We start from the raw sequence: 18093 nt of genomic DNA on the forward strand, positions 1-18093 counted from the left end.
GCGTGATGGCCCAGATTCCAATAATGGGAATGAGCGCGATGTAGAACCCAATCGTGCGGTGCCGCTTCGGTATCACGCGGGGATACACGTCGTCAGGCAGCGGTGCCGGGTCAGGCTCGTATCCGTCCCACACGAGCGAGGAGGAAGACAGTCCTCTCGGACGCCCAGGCGGACGGACCGGCGCACTCGGTGCGCGCGGACGGCGGTATGCCGGAGACCTCGTCGTGGCCCCGTCCGGCGACAGGTGACCGTTACTGTCGTCTCCCATGGTGGCGAGGACGAGCAGGAGAGGTGGAAGTTGAGAGGTCGAGGAAAAGTGGAGAAGACAACACAATCAGAAGATTAGCAGGACCGCAAAATAAATTGGAGTAAGCAAAGCTTGGCTCTCTGGCTCTGACAATGGTGCCTTCACCAACTTGTGGGTGGGACGGGCTGCGCTCACCGTTGGTACCACCCGTGCCTGACACACCTGATTCAGGGATGGATCCGGACGACAGGGAGAAGCACAGGGTGGACGTGGAACACGATAACGCGCCTGATTCCCGGCGCCCTCTCGTTCGTCCGTCCACTGATGACTTCGTATCGCTCAGCGGACGCCACCCGGAAAGGCGACCGCCATTGTGGCTGCGGGACAGCCTCCGTCTGCGGGAACACTCGCCATTGCGCGACAGACATACGAGGCTGTGATGAACGGTGCTGGAAAGCGGTTGGCGTGTTGTTTTCGACATTAGCCGTGCCTGACTATCACCTGCTCACGCCAGCTTCGACAGTTCCGGTCCAGTCACAGGTTTCATACAAAGGTCTGTGTTACAAGTGACAACGCAAACGCTTCTCACGCCCCAGCACGCACACGCACAGTTGTCCAGTCTGGGAGCACCTCGGACTCCCACCCAAACTTGCGCTTCGCCATCGGCCCCGTCGCCATGCCGGGCCGTAACTCGGAGAGCTCAAGTCCGACCTTGGGGTCAGGCGCTCCCTGCCGGCTCTCCTCGACCATGGCCCCGAAGGCAACACCGCGCTCCTCGTCCTCGTTGCACAGCTGGTCGTAGTCTTCGCGGAGAATCTCGGGTGCTCCTGTCTTGATGATTCTGATGTCAGTTATCGACGGGTTGACCACAACTCACCCTGCAAGCGACCCTCCGACCCAGGGCACCAACGCCGGCGTCCAACGAGGAGCGGATCCGCTGCTCTTGTTCGGTCCAGGTGCCGGATCGTTGATGATCGCGATCTTCGAGCCCAGGCCGTGAAGGTGGGCGTACTTGTCCTTGCTCCGCTTTCGCCACTCAGCCGCCTCAGCGCGCACATCGTTCGACTGCTGCTCCAGCTCCCCTGGAGGAAGGAGACGGATAATGTCGTTTCGTAGTCTCGGGATGAAACCCGGTAGGCTGGCCGTGCCTCCGGCCACGAGAATTGACGACGCGAGTTCTGTCCGCGTGTCGATGGGGAGGCCGCGTAGCGTCTGCAGGACGATCTCCGGGACGGAGTACTCCTCGCTGGGACCGTCGCCGAAGAGGACCTCTGCGACGTACTCTCGAATCCACCCGGGGACGATGAGGACAGCGCATCGTCCGCTGCCCCTACGCGGCGAAAGAGTCACTGTCCAGTCTTTGGCGGTCGATTGCGAGTACCGCTCCTCGAGCGCGAACATGAGGTCCATGTCGTCCATGTCAGGGGTGACCTCTGCGGGCGCCTCGTCCTGCGATGACTCGTCCCGCTGGAAGTCGACATCCATGGGGTCGGAAGGAGCAGGCGGGGAAGAGTTCAGGAAGCAGCTTTCCGTCAGCACACGCTCCACGAGCGTGTCCGTCAGAATGTGACGAGGCACGTATTTCGCGGCGGCATGTTCTGGTGAAGGGGAGTGATACTGTCCAAAGTGGCGGAGCAGGGCTCGCAGTCTGGTGTGCAGCATACGGCCTGCCATCGGACTCGACTTGGCCAGGTGATACAGGGGCCGAGACGCATAGACCTGCCATTAGCTACGTCTTTATCGTTGCGGACTCACCGGAGTGACTGTTGTCTCCAGCCATCCGCAGTCCACCACAAGACCCGTAACTCTGCCGCACGCAGCTAGAGCGAGAAGACTGGAAGGGGTGAAGGCAACACTAGGCGCCTGGCGTTAGCTACCGCGAGTGGCTGAAGCTCACCTTCAGGTTGTCGAACAGGGCGCGGGCGATCTCCTCCTTGACGAGCTGCGGCAGGAACGTGCTCTCAATCACGATCACCTTGCGTGCTTTTCCATCTGTCAGAAGGTGTCTGCCGCGTCAGCTACGACCACGCCCTACGTTGAACGACATGCGGTACTCACTTGTGAAACACCTCCCTCAAGCGCTTCTCAACTCGTGCTCGCACTAATCGTCTTCCCTCACTTCGGTTCCCGCGGCATCCTGGTGTGTAGGAAATGTCGAGTCCCCAAGCCTCGCCGGGGTACTTCTCGTCGCAGGCCCAGAAACATGTTCGTGGATCCGGCTCCCCGGAGAAGCCAGCTTTCCAAACTCGTGATCCGGGACTGACGCTATTAGCTGACCGCTCCACGTAGCTACCGAACAGTGTCGACTCACTCGATGACGACTCGGTCATCTATTCCATATAAACTGTGTCTCCGTGAAGTCTGAAGTCAGCTTATGGCCTTAAAGTTCAGCTCTGGGACACTCACATAGGCTGGCGAAAGTACCGTTGGCCGCCGGCTGGGACCCTCCCCTGACAGGACGCGGCGCTGGGGCGTGTTCACCGCGGCAGCGACGTGCGGCTTCGGCGGCGATCTGGACACGTCTTTGGACATGCTCGGCGTGGTGAAGTTGTACGTCAGAGGTCAGATGGTGTCGTCGCGATCATAGCTTTGTACCAGCGCGTCATGCCGCCGCCGCCGCGTCTGTTTGCTCCCGTCACAACATCTTATCTGGCGTGCGGCAGCGGACATCCCGGCAATTCCGCACCTTGTGTCAAGCTTCAGATTGACTCAATTTGGCGCAATGTGTGTCAGGGGACGGTGCTCTTGACAACAAGTGGCGAGCTTACTCAGAGGCTGCAGAAATGATTGCAATATGCACATAATCCACGTATGAGTGCAGACGCTTGCGTTTGCCACGAGAGGGGGCCCACTCTTTGCAGCGAAGGACGCTCGTCCGAGCAGGTGAGGACTGGGGTTTCATCCTGACGAAGCGTTAGGTATTGAGAAGGCATTAGCCCGCAACTCAAATGGGCGTGCTGCCTCGTGGCCAATTCATTAGCATCTCATTAGGCGTTTATTAGCCAGGCGCGCTTGGCCGTTTTGTTTTGGAATAGGAACACGGTGCGGGATTTGCCCCCGTTCCTGGTGGATTTCATGTCCACTTGATCAGGCGTCGCTTGTAAGCACGCGCATCTTCATCCTCCATCTCACGGCAGTCACCTGGCTACTCTACTGTTCACGAGGGAAACACACAAATGGCGCCACCAAGGTCGCTTCCCGGGCTTCCCGACGACTTCACCTCCAAGGTGAGTACCTTCCGCGTTTGCCTTCGAAGAGCGCCGGGCAAGACCGAGAGCGGACCACAGAAGGAAGGCTGGTGGCCAGAGCGTGGTCAGCATTGACGGCCACTTCTTCAGAACGAAGGATGACACTTTCGAGATATTGCTGGACACCTGCTTGCTATTCGGTTATCAGGTTGCTGACCCTGCAGTTCTTCCACGGAGATGTTGTTTCGCGTAAGGCCGAGCCCTCATACCGCGGCAAAGTCATTGTGAGTTAGCTGTGGCCAAACGTTGAACTGACAAGCAGCGTGGCTGGGCAGACGAGGATGCTCCGCCTGATCCTATTTATGGAGAGCCCCCAGCTCTAGTGAGAGGAGAGGTTCTTGTATCGTAAGTGCTGCTGTCATTGCCATTGTCCTAGCTGACAATCCAGGAGCTTGCAGAACGGCGATATCCAGGTCGTGTCCGAACTCGACTTGGAACTTTTTGAGCGATCATTCTTGAAGGGCGACTTTGTCAAGCACTCTCTGGAGGACCCGGAATCGGCCGTCGTTATCAGCGTCTCCTCCGAGTGCCGGTTAGAGCACGTTATCTCGGGTCAGCGGCTCGAAGGCTTTGTGCCTTGGGAGCTGCTCAAGAACGACGTCAAAGTGGAGGCCAAAGACAAGGTCGTCTACGACGAATGGGTTGGAACCGTCGAAGAGGTAAGGCTCTGGGGAGGATTTTGCTAACGTACAGGTGTTCGAAGATGGACATCTGGAGGCGCGGGACGGAACCATCTACAGAATAGCGGAGATGGGCGGCTTGCTGGAAACCGGACGGTACGCCAAGGTGAGCTTCGTGAAAACGGCTCATATAGCTGACTCAATCAGGAAGTTCTCCCCGAGCAGGTCGAGTTCATGCAGCAATTCAGCGAGTTCCCTCCTGCTGCGAACCCGGAAACCGACCGGGTCATCAGTGTTCGGCCTCTTATCGTCTTTATCGTTTGGAATGCTCTCAACCAGATGGTAGGTTGTAATGACCTTCCTACGCTAACCTGCAGCTTCCGATATCTGAGCACGATAAGCACCCGGAGCCGAAGAAGTTCTGGTGTGGCAAGGAGCTCGAGAAGTTAACACATTTCGAGGGAGTCAACCAGTTGACGCCCCCGCTCGGCACGACGGTCGTGTTTCGCAAGGAGGAGGACGAGAAGCGATTTGGCGTCAAGCCGACGTACCACATGAAGGGCACTCTGCCTCTGAAGGTTTACCGTGTCGTTGAGAACAGGACGAAGCTCAAGCTGCGGTGGCAAGATGGCACCGAGACCGACGAGTACGCCACCGGCTTTGTTCCGTATAGGAATGTGGACGAGTGAGTTGCGCAATTCGAAACGGGAACTGACAATCAGCTACGAGGCTTGGCCAGGAGAAGCTGTCGTTTGGCGTTCTGACACCGGAGAGCGCAAACCGGTCATCGTTCAGTCTTACAACCCGAAGCAACGTATCGCCGAGGTCCTGGATCTGGACACGAAAGAGAAGGAGACTGTCTCAGTGCTGGAGCTTGACACTGGTGGTTTTGGTAAGGTCAACTACGGCGTCGGCCTCGGCCAAAACGTACTCTTCTGCCGCGATAACGAGACACCGCTACCGGAAGTCCCTGCGCTAGGTGTCACCGAGTGCCCGGAAGACGACAAGGAGCGCTACAAGCAGGAAATGCACCGACTCGGCATCGAGTACGGTACCTCTCCCGAGGCGTTCGGCCAGGGCGAGCCGAAGGGCGACAAATCCAAGGTCGACTGGTGGGGCGAGGTTGTCGACATGCACCTCGACGGTACCGTCAGCGTGCAACTGTACAACGGCGAGACCCGCAAGGTGGAACTGAAGCAGCTGATCGTGCTGAATGAGCCCGAAGGCTTCGCCGACAACGGCGAGTGGGTCGAGGACGACGTCAGCTTCGTGAGCGAGCACAGCTGGGAGACAATGTCCGAGGACGACCACCCTGGAAGCAACTGGGACGACGGCGAGCAGCCCAATGGTCACGCGGCCGACACGGCCGACACGGCCGACACCGAGTTCGAGACACTCATGGACGTGGACAACGCTGGCGACGTCGTCATTCCCGCAGAGGATGTGATCCACAACGATGACATGGACTGGGACGATGAGGACGCTCAGGCGGTCGAGGACAGTGTCACGCCTCCCGAGTCGGCCGAGATCGCAACGCCTACCCTCCCCTCGCCTCCGCCAGCTGCTGCACCTGCACCCGTTGCATCCGCCGACGCTGGGCCCTCCTCATCTTCTGCTCCTGCCCGTCCGCCATTAGACGATGACGACCTCTGGGCTTCCTTCGGCATTCTCGAAACCGCCCCTGCGGACCACCACTGGTTCAACGAGGGGCGGCAGCAGTCGCACAAGCAGTTCACCTCGCGTCTGATGAAGGAGCACCGCGCCCTGTCTTCCTCGCTTCCCGAGAACATTCTCGTGCGGACGTACGAGGACCGGACAGACCTGATGCGTGTCCTGATTGTGGGACCAGAGGGTACGCCATACGCGGATGCGCCTTTCGTGTTTGACGTGTACTTGAACCCGTCCAAGTTCCCGTACGAGCCACCACTGGTCTACTTCCACTCGCACACGAATGGGCTGGGCCGCTGTAACCCCAACCTCTATGAGGAGGGCAAGGTGTGCCTCAGTATCCTCGGCACGTGGGCGGGCGACAAGAGCGAGTCGTGGAACCCGACCAAGTCGTCGCTGCTGCAGGTCTTCGTGTCGATCAGTGGTCTCGTCCTCGTCAAGAACCCGTACCACTGCGAGCCGGCCTTCTCCAAGCTCGAGGGCACGCGCGAGGGCCGGATCAACTCGCGCCTGTACAGCGAGAAGGCGTACGTCCTTTCGCGCTCGTTTGTGCGCACCGCGCTCGACAACCCGCCAACAGGTCTCGAGAAGGAGATCAAGTACCTGTACTACGATCGGGGACGGCTCGCGAGCGTGATCTCGCACGCCCGCCGCCTCATGGACAAGGGCGACAGCGGCGAGGACGTCGACGACGAGATGGCCGAGATGTGGAACGCGGACGCAATGGGCTCGCTCACCATGGGCGCCATCCTGACTCTGAAGCGGACGATCAGCAAGCTCGAGGCCCTCCAGGCCAAGCATACCCCGGCATCATCATAACCCTTTCCCCCCTTCCCCTCTGCACCCCCATAGTAGTCTTTCCGCGCACTCTCTATTGCATGCATTTTTTACTCTATTTCGGTGCAACTTCTGAACCTTCTACGGCTCAGTGCAGCCCCAGCGGTAGAACCACTCGGCCGCCCTCCGAAGCATGTCGGGCGTGCACACATGTCCCTTGCCCTTCTGGACGAAGACCTCGATATGTCCTTCAGGCGCGTTCTTCTTCAATTCCGCAATCTTGTCCTTTCCAAAGCGGTACGGGACGAGCTCATCAATCTCGCCATGGATAGACAGAATCTTGCGGTCCTTGTATGCGCTCTCCGGCTCGCGGCTCTCAATGTACGGCCGCAGCGTGGCGGGGTAGATTGGCGGGGCAAAGTCGAGCCCGCCCTGCACGGCGCGCGCACCGAGGTACGGCCCAAAGGCCTCGAAGGGGAGACCGATGATCGGCACCGCGACGCGGATTCGCGGGTCTGTTTGAGTCAGCTTGAAGGGCAAACGACAGCATACCTTCTCGCAGCAGGCGCCAGACCGTGTTACCGCCGAGAGAGATACCCGTTGCCATCCACTCGGTGATCTCGCGCTCGCCCTTGGGGAAGAGATATGGGTTCAGGAACTTCATGATCATGTCATAGTCCTGCGTCGCTCCGTCTGAGATGTCAGCTTTCTGAAGAAGCGTCGCTCAGCTAAGATAAGCTCACAGATCGTCGCCGCCATGTCAATACTGCGCTATCAGCTACAGAGACGGTCCGTTAGCTCACAAGTGGTGCCAGTTCTTGTCGTAGGCGAGGTTTGTGTCGCGGTACTTTGTGCGCTGGCCGTGGTTCCGGTGGTCCTGGGGTCAGCTTAGCAAGGAACCCGGCAACTCACCAGAGTGACAACGACCAGGTCGCGGATCTTCCTCCGTCCCGAGGCCTTCTCCTGCTCCCTGGCCTCGGCGAGCAGGCCGCGCGCAAACGGCTCCATGTTCTTCGCGCTGTTGCACCGTCCATGCGAGGCGATCTGGGGTCAGCTAACACGATCTAGACACGAGAGCTGAAGGCCACAGAAGCGAGAACAGAGAGACCGGGGCTACTCACAACAGCGGCTATCGGCAGCTTGCTGTCCTTGATCTCCTCGAGGCCCCAGACGAACACATCCAAGTCGACAATGGCGACGTGTGTCTTCGAGCACTCCTTGTTCCCCAGGTCGAGCGCGGGGTAGTCCATAACGTGCGCGGTGGGGTCGTGCTCCTCGGGCATCTTGGCGGGTCGGAGTGAGGTGACTGGAAGAGAGAGTGGGAGGAAGGAAGGTCAAGTTGACGGAGGCACCGGACTTGGACCGCCGTTGGTCGCAGCGCGGAGGCGACGGCGCTTATCCAATTTCGGGATTCGGCGTAAGCCGAAACGCTTCGGCGTCGACCTTTCGAAAGCTGTGGATTGCAGCGTCCATGCTGCAGTGGGGGGCTTTCTTCCATGCATGGAAGAGGGCGATGTGCATGAAGAATGATATCGCATTAAGCATTGCTCCTCACCTCCTGAGAGAACGCGCTGACTGCGTGTGGCCGCCGATCTTGTAGCAGCCCCCGCTGAGAGGAAGCATTGCGCCCCCGTTACAGCCTATGCTCGCAAAAACATTCAGTCTCCCCAGCTCTCCACGAGCCCCACGTCAAACCGATCTGTGCAAGCCCTGCTTCTCTATCCTTGTTCAGAACGGAGCAAAGTACTGGTGACCTCCCTCCCAGTGCAAGAAGTCATCTCATAATCCATCTCATACACGTCTATGCAATGTCTAATCGGTCGTGGCGGCATCCTCGTCAACAAGCGGCGGGAAGTTCTCCAGAGGCTTCCTGAGAACTGGTTAGCGCAACAATCGTACACAACTACCTAAAGGCTACTCACTCTCGCACGTCCCAGACGTCCTCGGAGCTGGGGCCGATTCTCCGCGCGGCCCACCACTCCGCTCGTCTCCGAACCCACAACCGCCGGCGCTCCTCGTTGTCCTCCGACTTCAGCGACAGGCAGTACTTGAAGTCGTCCCACTTGTACGAGCAGTCACGCAGCTCTCCGTGTCGGTAGATGTTGCGCATCTGCGGGAGCAAAGCGTAGCAGCTCACGAACTCGTCGCTGTCGGTCAGCTACCGCTCAACCCTTCATTGTAGCTCGGGGAAGACTCACAACAGGGTCATACACTTAGGAATATCTTCGTAGTTCGGGTACTGCTCGTCCTGGAGCTTCTGCTCCTCCTTCAGTGCCCGCTCATACTTGGAGAGGGGAGGTTCCGGGGCTCGAACCGGAGCAGCTGGGGCAGGCGTCGAAGTGGAGGCCTGAGCCTCCGAGCTCGTCGGGGCGGCAGCGTCGGTAGGTTGACTCGGCCCAGCCTCTGAGTTGTCGGAGCTGGATCCCCAGAGGTTCCAGCGCATGGTGACGAGGTCGTATATTTGTTGTCGTTATCAAAACAAGTCCGATGCGTACGAGCAACTTATCGCTCCGGCCAATTCACGACTTTTCGGACCGCGCACGACAGCGAACACTTGAGCCATGGGCGGATTTAACCTGAATCTCCGCCCCTCCACCCTGGCTGGCCTGACTCCTATCGCCCCCCGCGTACGCACGTAAGCTGGTGCGCCTGTTTGATTGAACCACGTGAGCCGACGTCAGCGACCTGAGATCCCGACCCCAATCAGATATTCTTGGGCACGCAAGGTCCACAAAGTTGCGCAACTCGCTCTTCCTCTTCAAACCTCACTCTTATCTCATTTTCTACACGCAAACCAAGGAGTGCGGACCGCTCGCACTCTTGTGATCAACCTTTGCCCACCATGGCTATGCCCGGTACAGAAACTATCCGCTTCAGGCGGCCGACAAATGTCGCTGGCCCGACAAAGGTCGAGGAGAAGGACCAGTTTGGAAACGCGGCGCCCTCGGGATGGAAGCGGAGACACCAAGGTCTGCTGCAGGACCAGGTTGGACGGTTAGTTTTGAACGCAAGCCGTCGTGGTGTGGAGCGTCGGGCGTCATCATGCTCGCGACTACGTCCTGCGTAGCTGCAACGGTTCACGTCCACTTCAGCTTTGGCAATGGGAGGACAAGCTGACCTGTCACAGGCAACGAAACGGGCCCGTCGTGCCATCGCTGTCGTTTGCGTTCCGTCTCCTGATGCTCGTGCGCTTTACTGGCGCCATGTATGCGATCATCAGCGACTGCGACGAAGGTGGGTCCGAAACGCCAGCCGGGCGTCCCAGGGTGACGTGATCCTCCTCCCGACGCCTGGGCCGCTTTTATGAAACCGTGGCGACGACTGACCAATGCGCAGTGTTTAATTTCTGGGAGCCGCTGCACTACTTCCAACACAACTCGGGATGGCAGACGTGGGAGGTGTCGGCGCAGTACGCTGTGCGCAGCTGGGCGTACATTGTCGCGCACTGGCCGTTCGCCTTCCTCGGCCCGAAGTTTCTCGGACTTGGTGAGCGCCAGCAGTTCTTCGCGCTCCGCATCTGTCTCGCTGCGATCTGCTCATTCGCCGAGGCCAAGTTCTTCCGCACCGTTGTCACCGAGGTCAACGAGCGCGTTGGCCGGTACATGTTCTTCATGATGCTGTTCAGCGCCGGAATGTGGAACGCTTCGACTGGTAAGCTCATTGCGCTTCTCACCTGAGCTAACCGCAGCGTTCATTCCATCTTCGTTCGTCATGTATACAACCATGCTGGCTGCGTCCTACTGGTTCCATCCCGCCACGTCGACCCCCACGGGCAAGCGTCGCGCCTTCCTTGCGACGTTCTTCACAGCACTTGGGGCGATTCTCGGCTGGCCGTTTGCTGCGGCTCTCGGCCTTCCCTTCGTGTTCGAGTATCTGTTTGTAGCTGGCGGTGAAATCGTTGCCCCCTCGAACCGCATTGTCTGGGGCAGCGGTCGGATGAACACGCTGATTCGCGCTGTGAGCTGGTCGGCGTGCCTCGCGGTGAGTCACCACTCCCCCACTTTTCGGCACTGTGGTGGCAGAATACGAACAGCAGCTGATGAGACAGATCCCCGTGGCGGCGTTCGATTCTTGGGCCTACGGCCGCAACACGTTCCCGACGCTGAACATTATCCTGTACAACCTCTTCTCTAAGGGTGGCCCTGATCTCTATGGTACCGAGCCCTGGTACTGGTACATCGCGAACCTGTTCGTCAACTTCAACTTCCTGACGCTCGCCGCTCTGGTGGCACTTCCGGCGTTGCTGTTCACGTACAAGTTTGACTTCCGCCGTCTCGGCAAGACGCAGATGAAGCCGAAGGAGGGAGAGAGCAGCCCGTACCTGCTCCTCGCGATCCGCCTTGCGCCGTTCTACCTGTGGTTCATCTTCATGAGCCTGCAGCCGCACAAGGAGGAGCGCTTCATGTCCCCGATTTACCCGTTCCTGTGCTTCAACGCTGCTGTCACCATCTACCTCGTCAAGGGCTGGCAGGAGACGCTGTTCATCAACCTGACGCACTCGCCGTACCGTGCGTCGCAGACGAGCATGTTCTCCAACTTTGCGCTCGCCGCTGTCCTGCTCCCGTGCCTTATCTCGCTCGGCCGCATCGCCGCCACCCTCAAGTTCTACCAGGCGCCCTTCAACGTTGCGTACTACTTCCAGTACACGACGCTCCCCAACGTCCTCTCCGACATGGGCTATGAGCCGCTTCCTCTCCGCGAGGGCAGGAGCGGCGAGGACGTCCAGCACGAGTGGGACCTCACGCCGCTGCAGAACATGACCCACCCGATCAATCTCTGCTACGGTACTGAGTGGCACCGCTTCCCGTCATCGTTCCTCGTTCCCGAGGGCGTCAACACGCAGTGGATCCAGACGAACGGCGAGGGCATGATGCCTCGTCATTGGAACCCGAGCGGCCCCGCCGGCGCTTGGCCGCGCGAGGAGACTCGCGTTGTCCACTTTGGTCGCTTCAACGACATGAACGAGCCCAGCGCCGAGCCCGGAGCCTACCTTCCCGTCGAGCAGTGCCACTACCTCGTCGCCGTGTCGCTGCCGTCGCAGCAGTTCTCGGAGAAGGAGCCCGACTACGTGCACGACGACGCGTGGAACCGTGAGTTCTGCACGACGTTCCTTGACGCCGCTTCGAGCCGCCCTTGGAGCCGCTTCCTCTGGTTCCCCTGGGGTGTTGGCGAGAAGGGCCGTGTCTACGGCGAGTACTGCCTGCTCCGCCAGAAGGGCGTCGAGATCAACACGGAAGGTCTCTGAGTCACCGGAGATCGTCCATCCGAAATTATGGGGCTTAGTCACACTACGTGTTGAGCTAAGCGCCATGACGACTAAAGGGGGGAGACGTTTGTAGGCCGCGGTCTGCAGGCTAAGACAGGAGACTAGGCAGCCGCCAATTTAGTGATCGTCGGCGCGCTAGGAGTGGAATAGGTGCGATTCCAGTTGCTTCCTGGTTCCAGTAGCGGAGACTCCGTGTCGGAGAGGCGTAGGCTTCTATAGGTAGAAGCCCGGAGGTCTGTGCGCATTGCGGCAGAGCGGGGGAGAGTGAGCGGGCAGAATGAGTAGAAGAACACCGGCAAATCAGCACAAACACAGCATGCACAGCATAGAATCAGCCGTTTGTCGTCCTCACCGCAGGCTTGAGCGATTTCTTATTCGGAGTCAGCGAAGAGTTGCTCATCTCAGCGTCAGTAATTTATTCCGAGCGAAGGTAAGGGTGTCACCGGCCGGCGCGGCCGGGACGTGAGGCAGCAGAAGTGAGCAGCAATTCCTTTTCACGCCGTCAGTAGTCTCAGGATTTTTTTTGCACAGCTGATGGCGTCCGCGGGCAGAAAGGGCGCGACCGCCCTCGGTGCTCTGCGAGTGACGTCCGTGTGTGTCGTCAAAGTCGCCTGTCTCTTCGCTTCAGGTCGCTCACTCCTTTCCAAGCCACGAATACAGCAGCCACCCCCTTGCTCCCTGTCGTCTCTTGACGATGTTCCCTGTTTCTTTCTGGTGTGCGTACAAACGCAGGGTTCATGATTGGCAAGTGAAGGAGAAACGGGTGCGATGGGCCAGGGCAAGGGGCCGTGAGCTCCGACTATTCCAGACTGACCGTGTCGAGCGTCATCGAAAAGCGATCGTAAGATGACCCCGGACTTGGACCTCCGAACTCCAGTACACGACCGACAACAACCGATAGCTATTGCGACGTGCGATGTGAGGAACGCGCAAGGAACGCGGGTGTCCCAGACGTGTCCTGGCGTGTCCTTGGACCGTGCTAGGAGGCTCAGGCGTTCTCTGGGCAGGTACATGGCGGCGAGCACAGGGGCCCACAGGCCACCACAGGCCCCCCGAGACCATCACATGATAGAACATGACCCGGATAGGGATCCCAGCATCCCCGGTTCTTGGCCTCTTGGAGCCAGTGAGCCCCGGCGGGTCCCCGACGTCCCCGAACGTTCGGGACGCGTCGCGCGATGCGCTAGAAGCCCAGATGCCGCTTGGTGCGGGTTTGTGTGCGTTGTGTGCGTTGTGTGCGCTGCGTGCGTCCTTTCTCTGCGGGGTTCGCCCTGCACTACTACTCCCCTTGCCCTGCTCTACTGCAGAACGGGAGAAGAGGGGTGGTCAGGCGACACACTGCGCAGCAGTGCTTTGCTCGGGCAACAGCATGTTGGTTCTCCCGCAACTGCTGCCTGAGTTATCATCCTCATCCTCAATGATAACTCGAAAGATGCGAGAGAAGGAGTAACCGGTAGTAACCTCCCCGACGGTGTGCAATGTCGCCATTGTGCAAGGTTTCGGCCTTACGTCTGAGCATTACGGCAACGAGATCGCCCGCGTAAGCTACCTTTGCTCTTACTTGCGCTTCTTTTGGAACTGGTCCCAACCTTGTCGACTATACTCCAGTAGACTCAAAGTCTACCGACGCTACCGCGTATCAGTTCTCGCCTACACGCGCCAGCGGCGTCCTCCGCACTGCCTACTCCGCTCGCGCTCGCCGATGACAGATCAGCGGAAGGGGTAAGCCTTGTCGAGGGGCCGACGACCTCGGTCGTCATCGGGGTGATCATTGAGGCACTGGCCGCGCAGGCATGGGGCAGGGAGCAGGGAGTGTTTGCCCAATATTAATCTCAGGATCCAAAAGTTGTGCTCCGATAGTCAAATGAAAACCTTGAGCCTGTTGGTATCCGTTCCTGCGAACCCATTTGCCGGGGTTGTGTTTCTCGCCTGGTTTCCCTCCGCTGTCCTCCGCACTCCGCTGTGCGCCGCGAAACTAGCACAGGAGCTAGCGGTGAACGGTGAGAGAGTACCTCGGACTCCGAGCTCAACCTCACCTCAAAGACCAGGGCGGCCGGGGATTTTTACCCATATTACCCAGATTTATCCATATAGACACGGACGTGCAAATGACGAGAAAGTGACGGAATTCACGGCCCGGATTCCACCCTATAGCCCCCTGATATCCTGTCAAACCTGTTGAAGCCGGCAGAAGAAGCCGGAACGCGCTGCACGCTGACACGCTGACTGATCATCATTACTCATCACACTGGCACTCTTTTCCAAGCTCATGTCTCCTTCCAATTCATGCAGGGAAGTCGATGCTAGGCGTGAATGCAGGAAAAGAGATGGAGAAGGTACGGAGGCACGGTCCGGCCCCTCCACCCCCCCGGCTCTTGCGAGCAACGCACCTGTGAGCAAGTCTCAGCCCCCGACTGACGACCCTGGGTTCAGCCCCGGGTTTTGGCCTGTGGAGACTCCACCCCGTTAGCCAACCGCAGCCAGCGAAAGCGAGTAAGGCCGCGAGTATGGCCCATTGCCCGACCCACATGCTTCTCACATGCTCGTGTCTCAGGCTCCAGCCGGCTCAGCCAGACTCAGCCAGATTCAGGCAGACTCAGGCTGGCTCAGGCTGGCTCAGGCTCGCCCACAGGCATCTTGTTCGGGTCAGCTTCAAACACCTCCCTCCACAGCGCGATGATAGGCCACACCCACCTTTGCCGGTTTTGGCCTGGCAGTCAATCCCCCTCTCAGCGCCATTTCTCGTTCGTCGATGCCAGCCCGCCAAACCTTTGTGTCCGCCACCGGATTGTCTACTCTGTCATCCGCAGTCATACCGGGTTCCTCGACCGGACCTTACAGACAAGGTCACCATCTCGGCGAGTTGGTGCTACGCTCAGAGTGGAAGTGGAGGGAAGCTCTCACGCGGGGCAGGCGCGGCAGAGGCTGCGGAGCGGAGAGGAAGAGCGGATGCGGTGTCTTATGCATCAGTGGGAGAGATGGAACGAGTCGATGTGAGACCTGCCCAGCCCTCAACGGCCTCATCCACAAGCAACCTCGTCATGCAATTCACTAACCCTCGTCACAGCTTGGTGCTAGTCGTCTTTAGCGCGAGTTCAGTGCCAGTGTCCGATCAGCGATCCGATCGCACCCTCGTCTGTGGGCTTGCGTAACGTGAGAACAACGATAGTTAAGCGACTTGGCATTGCGGGATGGAAGCGGTGGAGAGAGCGGAGCACCAGACACTGGTGGTTACATGCGGTGAGTGACGGGGGGCCGGGCTGGCGGGCTGGCGGAATGTGAGCCTTGCACGCGAGGTATGCAGCAGCGAGGACGCGAGATGGACGGGTGGTGGTTACAACCATGCCAGACACGGAGATGGGATGAGCGTCTCGTGCTTTTGCTGGGTGGCTATTGAGCCTGGGTGGTGTGGAGTGGGACGGAGTTCTGGTCCTTCAGCGTGTCCATGCCCTGGCGCGTACCTGCCACCATGCCACCATGCCTTGCATGCCATCAGCCTAGCCAGCCCAGTTCCTGGCCGTCCTGGCCGGCGCGTACCTGTACCGTACCTATCGGCCAACTCGCCTGCAAATCCTGACCACCACCGGCATCTTAGATACCGGTTATCTGTGCCTGGTAGGGTCAGCTCGTGTCATGTGCTCAGCCCCCGCGCAGAGAGTCGTATCATCCTTTGCTCCTTACTGACGCGCAGTCGCGCAGTACCTTCGATATACTGCTGCACTCTTACTGGACGACTGACAATGAGGGCCCCGAAGCATGCCCCGCACAAAGGCAGGGGCCGAGCACACCCGCATCAGAGTCTGCGCTACCAGGGCTCAAAGCCGCTGTGCAAAGCCCGTGCACAGTCGTATGCTCCTTTCCTCTCTTCGGTCGGAGGCTCCAGATGCAGGCCAGAACCGCCCGGCAAGCGAGCCGCGAGCCGGAAGACGTGCGTAGGCCTGTAGACCTTCCTTGCACTAGTCCACTTTCCTGGTATGTCTCTATCTTACATGCATGTGTACCTGAGCTACACCCAACCTTGCACTATAACCACTGGCGCTAGTGTGCTAGCGCGAAATGCACAGAATGTGGCCCTGGCCCGAGGCCCGGTAGACCCGAAGACTCCACTCTCGGCTCTACGTTGACAGGCTCACCTGGACTCTTGCTTCGAGGCATGGCTGCGTAATACTGTGGCAGCATGTGCTGCTCGCACTAGCGTGCGGCGATCACGGGTCTTTCGGCTGCGCTGCCGCTGCCGCTGCCGGTCGCGGCGACCGCCTGCTGCCGCCTGCTGCGGGCGGGGGTCCGCAATCCGCACCCAGGACACAGGACACAGGATCATAGGATGCAGGATCCAGCACACGCTCCAACACGCTCCAGCACGCCGCGAGCCCTTGTTCGGGAACGAGGCGGCCGTGCACCCACCATTCAGAGCACGAGATCTCTTCGTTACAGACTAGATCAATGCCCTGGGCTCGTCGTTGAGAAGGATTCCAGGAGCTGCAGAATTAGGGCTGCGTGCTCGGGACCGCCTTTGGTGCGCTCTGAAGCTCCGCATTCACGGCGTGGTACACGCGTTTCAGGATACCCAATGGTGGCCGTGTCGACTGATGTCAGCTGAGAAAGAACACCACAGCTCACCTCGAATGCTACTAAGATGCGACCGTCGTCCTTGCCGTCCTTCTGCTGGCCCTTGCCGGTGACAATGCCCAGGTAGTAGTGGACGTTCCACTTGCTGAGACCCTCGTGAATGATCACCGACTCGACATCGCGCAACGGCACGAAGCATGTTCGCCGTTGCTGGCGGAAGAAGCGCCGCGACACCGCCGAGACCTGCACGCCAAGGCCTGGCAACATGGTGACTGACTCTGCGGCTGTCAGCTGGATCTGTACTAGACACGGATAACGGAGCGCGGACCGAGACCTCGTAGTCTGCAGCCGCCATAGCCGCTGCCTCTCGCCCCCGGCAGCTGACGGCAGATGTCAGCTGCCAAGGGCACGCTAGGGCTGTGTGTTCGGAAGCATCGACGCAGTCGGGAACCAGAATGCAGCCAGAAGCACTCCACACTTCCGAGAACGCGCAAAATAGGAAGCGGAACATTGGCTGACCCGGTCCCGGACGCAGTGCGGAAGGGTAAGAAGGCCCGCTTAGGGTTCGGCCACAAGCTCGCACGCGCATCGATGCGCGCACGCGTTGTGTGCCGAACGCGAAGCAATTACCAGATGACGTACTCGTGCATTCATGTGTGCACGCGCGCAGAAAGGCGCTAGAGACGACATGGCAATCCGGGGATCCGGGGGGGCCGTCGACAGCCAGGAGACCCAATTGCCGGGTGAGGATCCGGGGAACTTACCGTAAACGAGCTGGTCTGAGATTTTCAGGAGGATCACCAGATACACGACCAGGACGAGCGACTGCACTGAAACGAGTTGCCGCCAGGCGGCCCAGTCCCAGTGCGACAGAGAGCGGAGCGCCCGCACACTCAGGTCCGCCTGCCACAGACGCCACGCGGCATACCCGTGCAATGCGAGAAGACCTAGAGTCACAGCTGGTGGACGCTGCTTTGTCTGGTACACGCGGTGCTCTGTGACGCCGCCGAGGTGGTGCGGGGTATAGGATACGTCTTGCGGCATGCTTGGGTGAGCTGATGCGGAAGGGAAGGAAGGTCAGGTGCCCAAGTAGGTCAAGACGTCAGACATGAAGCAAGGATGATGGAGGCTGGCTGGTTTGATTGAGGCTGAAGCAAGACGCCGTGCGGATGCTGGCGGTTAGAGGTCGGGTTTTGCGGCTGAGATCTGAAAATAGTAAGAAGGGGGGGGGGATGAATGGACGAGGAGGGATGTCCGAATGGTGGGTGGATGGTTGGAAGATGGTTCGGATGAGAAAGAGACCGGAGATCAAGGGTCGAGGGTCGTGCCGGAGGGTTTGCCTGGGTGTCTTACTCGGGGATGGATTCATAGCGCACGGCTCAAAGCCTCAGCCTCAGCCCAGCCAACGGCTGATTTCCCTCTGCTCTTCCTTGACACAGTCATGTATATCTCATCCGCAGTCATACCGGGTTCCTCGACCGGACCTTACAGACAAGGTCACCATCTCGGCGAGTTGGTGCTACGCTCAGAGTGGAAGTGGAGGGAAGCTCTCACGCGGGGCAGGCGCGGCAGAGGCTGCGGAGCGGAGAGGAAGAGCGGATGCGGTGTCTTATGCATCAGTGGGAGAGATGGAACGAGTCGATGTGAGACCTGCCCAGCCCTCAACGGCCTCATCCACAAGCAACCTCGTCATGCAAT

The 18093-nt window shown here is 59.4% G+C and overlaps 5 protein-coding genes across 5 annotated transcripts; 2 read left to right on the plus strand and 3 right to left on the minus strand.

Moving 5' to 3' along the window:
• Nucleotides 1-474: 474 nt before the first annotated feature.
• On the minus strand, nt 475-2779 carry A1Q1_06812 (uncharacterized protein; the record flags this gene model as incomplete). Its single annotated transcript, XM_014327061.1, has 8 exons — nt 475-741; nt 857-1088; nt 1158-1914; nt 2003-2102; nt 2145-2253; nt 2306-2506; nt 2559-2608; nt 2654-2779. The coding sequence occupies 8 exons, from the start codon at nt 2777-2779 to the stop codon at nt 475-477; spliced, it is 1842 nt and encodes a 613-aa protein (XP_014182536.1).
• A 644-nt stretch (nt 2780-3423) lies between these two features.
• A1Q1_06813 (uncharacterized protein) lies at nt 3424-6602 on the plus strand (the record flags this gene model as incomplete). Its single annotated transcript, XM_014327062.1, has 6 exons — nt 3424-3474; nt 3758-3840; nt 3884-4154; nt 4323-4457; nt 4517-4761; nt 4838-6602. 6 exons carry the CDS (start codon nt 3424-3426, stop codon nt 6600-6602), a joined length of 2550 nt encoding a protein of 849 aa, XP_014182537.1.
• Nucleotides 6603-6701: 99 nt separating this feature from the next.
• On the minus strand, nt 6702-7843 carry A1Q1_06814 (uncharacterized protein; the record flags this gene model as incomplete). Its single annotated transcript, XM_014327063.1, has 4 exons — nt 6702-7075; nt 7113-7269; nt 7473-7604; nt 7682-7843. The coding sequence occupies 4 exons, from the start codon at nt 7841-7843 to the stop codon at nt 6702-6704; spliced, it is 825 nt and encodes a 274-aa protein (XP_014182538.1).
• Nucleotides 7844-8372: 529 nt separating this feature from the next.
• A1Q1_06815 (uncharacterized protein) lies at nt 8373-9003 on the minus strand (the record flags this gene model as incomplete). Its single annotated transcript, XM_014327064.1, has 3 exons — nt 8373-8430; nt 8483-8707; nt 8759-9003. The coding sequence occupies 3 exons, from the start codon at nt 9001-9003 to the stop codon at nt 8373-8375; spliced, it is 528 nt and encodes a 175-aa protein (XP_014182539.1).
• Nucleotides 9004-9402: 399 nt separating this feature from the next.
• A1Q1_06816 (mannosyltransferase) lies at nt 9403-11805 on the plus strand (the record flags this gene model as incomplete). The annotated part of the gene is made up of 5 exons (XM_014327065.1): nt 9403-9554; nt 9688-9794; nt 9897-10211; nt 10249-10541; nt 10609-11805. 5 exons carry the CDS (start codon nt 9403-9405, stop codon nt 11803-11805), a joined length of 2064 nt encoding a protein of 687 aa, XP_014182540.1.
• Nucleotides 11806-18093: the final 6288 nt, after the last annotated feature.

Source organism: Trichosporon asahii (genome assembly GCF_000293215.1).
Source record: "Trichosporon asahii var. asahii CBS 2479 unplaced genomic scaffold scaffold00009, whole genome shotgun sequence".
NCBI lineage: Eukaryota > Fungi > Basidiomycota > Tremellomycetes > Trichosporonales > Trichosporonaceae > Trichosporon > Trichosporon asahii.